The 4,040-nt window shown below is 37.3% G+C and overlaps 1 protein-coding gene across 2 annotated transcripts; it reads left to right on the top strand.

Annotated features, from left to right (window-relative positions):
- The first annotated feature begins 367 nt into the window (after positions 1–367).
- LOC115611968 (beta-1,3-galactosyltransferase 2-like) lies at positions 368–3,519 on the top strand. Of its 2 annotated transcripts, XR_003992804.1 has the most exons (2): positions 368–2,394; positions 3,487–3,519. XR_003992804.1 is itself a non-coding variant. In XM_030495713.1 (1 exon), the coding sequence occupies exon 1, from the start codon at positions 399–401 to the stop codon at positions 1,350–1,352; it is 954 nt and encodes a 317-aa protein (XP_030351573.1). In that variant the 5' UTR covers positions 368–398; the 3' UTR covers positions 1,353–2,451. The 2 variants fall into 2 exon arrangements, 1 of the variants encoding a protein (XP_030351573.1); XM_030495713.1 differs by lacking the exon at positions 3,487–3,519 and having other exon boundaries at positions 368–2,451.
- Positions 3,520–4,040: the final 521 nt, after the last annotated feature.

Genomic DNA, 4,040 nt, shown 5'->3' with positions numbered 1-4,040 from the left:
TTATTCTAAGATGAAATAATGGGATACTTTTAATTACAAAAAAAGGAATCCCGAAGAATCAGAATCCCACAGATTGCTTTTGTCTTCTTGTGTGACTGAGGAAAACTTTATAAATTAACTGCTCTTCTGACAAAATAGCTGTCCAATTAAGAAATAGCTTTTTTGTGCATTCTCTCAAAGCTGCCAACATGAACTACTGTAGTGGATTCTTCTCTCCTTGTCATTGTGCCAAGAGAAATGTTTTCCTGATGGCCTCCATCTTTTTTACAGCAATGTATTTGATTTTCTATTTTTTGAATTCTGATCGCCTTGCTGTTCTAAACCAAAGTAAAGTTCAAACCAGTGATGACACAGAAGAAAAAGACATTCTTTTTACCAAAAAGTATGGTCACCTTCAGATGGGAAGTGAAAATATTTTACATAAAAACGTTAGTGAAAATTTAAACAATTTTTTATGGAGAGAAAATGGAGAACTACCAACTGAAAAAGTGAAAATTGAGAATAAGAACAGGTCTGCTTCAACATGGTCATTTAAATTCCTTATTAATGAAAAAGAGAAGTGTAAAGATAAAACACCTTTCTTGATACTGCTAATAGCAACTACGGCTGCTGAAATTCAGCTAAGAAGTTCCATCAGAAAATCTTGGGGAAATGAATCGGTGGTTCAAGGAGTTGAGGTTGTTCGGTTGTTTATGCTGGGTGTGCAGAACAAGGGTCCAAATGAGGTCTTACTGAAAGAAAGCGAGCAATATCACGATATTATTCAACAAGACTTCCTGGACACTTACTATAACTTAACTCTTAAAACTTTGATGGGCATGAAGTGGGTTGCTTCTTATTGCAGTGGTGCCAGCTTTGTTATGAAGACAGATAGTGATGTTTTTGTTAATACAATGTACCTAATAGAAAAGCTCCTCAGGCCTCTTTCACCTCCTCCACAAAATTATTTCACTGGCTGCCTTATGAAAGGGTATAAGCCTATTCGAGATAAAACCAGTAAATGGTACATATCAGAAGAAGAATACCCAGGTGACAATTACCATCCTTTTTGTTCAGGAACTGGCTATATCTTTTCTGGAGACCTGGCTTCAAAAATTGTCAGTGCTTCTGTAACGATAAAATATATCCATTTGGAAGATGTTTATGTGGGGCTCTGTCTTAATGCAAAGGGAATACAAATAGTACCTCCACCTAGTTATTCATTGTTTAACATATACAAGGTCCCATTTTCTCCTTGTCTGTACAGTAACATAATTACATCTCATCACATTCAGACAAATGAGCACATAGTGTATTGGGAAAGGCTGCAAAAGAACCACCACACGTGTCAGACAAAACAGAAAGGCCCATAGCGGAGAGTCCTTTCTTTCTTTGATGGTGGACAAACATTCTCCTAGAAACAGAGTGTCTATGTAGTGATAACTTTCAAGGTTCAGGGACATCCTGTATCAGGTGATTAGTTTTTGTAGTAGGTTGCATTCAAAGGATTTTTTTTCCCATGAAGCAGACTTTCTCTGTTGACTGAATACTGCTTGGTACCTTACTTTGCTTTGGATTGTGCCAGTTCATATACTGTTTTTAAAATATAGCAAGAGATCATATCAAGTATACTGAAGAAAAAGCAATGAAGATGCAATGAAACTTATTTTTTCATTAACAAATAATACAAGTAATAGTATGTTCATTTTTTTATTGTTCGGATGTAATCAGTCTGCATACTGTCATACTAACATGGCATTTCGATGTGGCTGAAGAGGAAAGCATACATGATGTCCGATGTTGGTGAATTAGTGATGGAAATATGGATGGAACTGGTTTGGTCTGGGTTTTTCTTTTGTTTGGGTTTGTTTCCCTCCCTCTCCCTCTCACGGAAATCGAATATTACGATTTTCCAGATCTCCATGAGTGCATGCAGCTTCTATTACTCTCTGTAGCCAAATATAAAAGAATACCTCACATGCAAGATACCACTTAGTTGTTATTATGGGGGTATAATAAACCAGAGGAAAATTAAATGCTGATAAGAGTGTTTTGACAGAAACATTAAATTCCATTAATTCTATTTTGGGGCATTCAGCCATGTATGAAATATCCTCATAGCTAAGGAAAAAATAAGATGATGCTTAATAACCTTGAAAGCTAAAAGTTTCAGTCAAAATGCTATGTAAGTAAATTACTTTCCATATTTCTCTCCAACCAAGAATAAATTATCTGCTACTCCCAATAAGAATTAAGAGGCCTTTACAGCAATTACTGAGTGGGCCAACTGGCTGGATCAGTTGAATAGCTGGAAAAAAGTACCTGTAGCTTTGGAGAAAGCTAATGAGATGCACGCTGGAATCAAAATATCCATCACATAAATACCAAAACTTCAGCCAGAGTTGAAGTGAGAAAGTGAGTATACAGTATATGTGTCCCCACTGTCATGTATAATAAAGAAACCTAATTGTATTTTATGTCTTCCTGTGGTGAAAATAATCCTTTACTGCAGTTGCTCAGAAAAATCCAAAATAGAGTTCCTTTAGGAAATTCACCTGTAGAAATCAAGGTTATGGATAGTTTCCCGTTTTTCCTCTTGGTAAGCAGGTTATTTCTATGTGTTGTCCACTGAATCTAACAGTTTGAACTGTTTAGAGAAAATCCAAAGGAGAAAAACATTAATTAGCAGAAGTCTTGATTAAAATGACCAACAGTGAAAACCTGAAGAAGCTAGAACTCTTTTCTCTATGCCATCTTCTAATTCAGGATTATATTACATTAAGCAATAGTTTAGCTGATCTGCCCTGGGATAGAGGTACGGATTAGATTGTGCTTTTCATCCCTCCATCTAGAGAAGGCCCTGAACAGCTTGGTCTGAGCTCACAGCTACCCATGCTCTGAGCAGGGGGATGGGGACTGGAGACCTCTAGAGCTTCCTTTCAAACAGCATTAGCCTGTGATCCCATGGTTGTATGACATTATACGATTATAGGAAGTTAACTAAGGCATGCTGAAATTCTGTGTGACATGCTGAAATTAGATGAGAATGAAGACACGCTCCAGTAATTCCTGTTGAGGAAGGGCTTGCTTCATGTTGCTGCCTACTAGAGCTGGCAATACTTGCTGATGCAAATTTTGCAATTAAGTCCAAGAGTGCTTACTTGGAGTTTACCGAGTGTGTCAAATTGATAAGCATGTTATGACTATGCAGTTAGAATAATCTGGGCTCTAGCAAACAGGGATGTATATCTGGCATTAGAAGGAGAGAACAAGCCATTAAATACTGCTTTGTTTCTGCAATATCTTAAGCCCTTTCAAAACATTTTTATCTGTCTCCAGAACAATAAAGACTCTTAAAAAGGTGAGTGAGATTGGATTCTACATTAGTCATGGTACAAAAGCTCTTGAAGTTCATGTTTATATTGTTGTGCTTTGGGAAGTCTTTAAATTTTATTTTGCAAATGAAATCAATATGCTCTGTGTAAGACATGATACTGGTTCTTTAAGGCTGGCTGCAGACACAGGTGTCTTCAGATTGGGGTCATTTCCCAACAGTCATGGCAGAGGTTGTGGGCCCTGGGGGAGAAGTTTGAGCTGCATGGTCCTCTCTCCTCTGGAACCATCTCTTTTCAAGAAAGAAAGAATTATGTCAGAAGGACTCTCACTGCTGTGGGTTGAAGCATATTGGAAAAATAACTTTTCCACATCAGGTTCCTGCATTCAGGTAAGACTCATCTGAGGAAATACAAGCCCAGGATTACTGTCTTCCAGTTCTGATGTTGGCTGGTAAAATGTAATACGTTTTGCATTCAGAAATAATTTAAAGCTAACTGATAATTGGATTTTGTTATTGCCTTTGTGGCTGCTGGTATGTTATTTACTGTTCTGCTTGCCAGTACACAGAACTGAAGAAGCTGTATTTTGGATTTGGTGTCTTTATCTTACAGACTTCTGTACTTTAGAAGCTGTTGGAGAAAGGTATAAAACTTCAGGCTAAGTTTTATCTGATTTAGAACAGCCATTTACGTAGGTCAGTGTATAGAGATATTCCCTGTGGCCAT

The sequence above is a fragment of the Strigops habroptila genome, chromosome 8 (assembly GCF_004027225.2).
Source record: "Strigops habroptila isolate Jane chromosome 8, bStrHab1.2.pri, whole genome shotgun sequence".
Lineage (NCBI taxonomy): Eukaryota > Metazoa > Chordata > Aves > Psittaciformes > Psittacidae > Strigops > Strigops habroptila.
The sequence above is the reverse complement of the archived record's forward strand: the minus strand, read 5'-3'. Positions and strand labels throughout refer to the sequence as shown.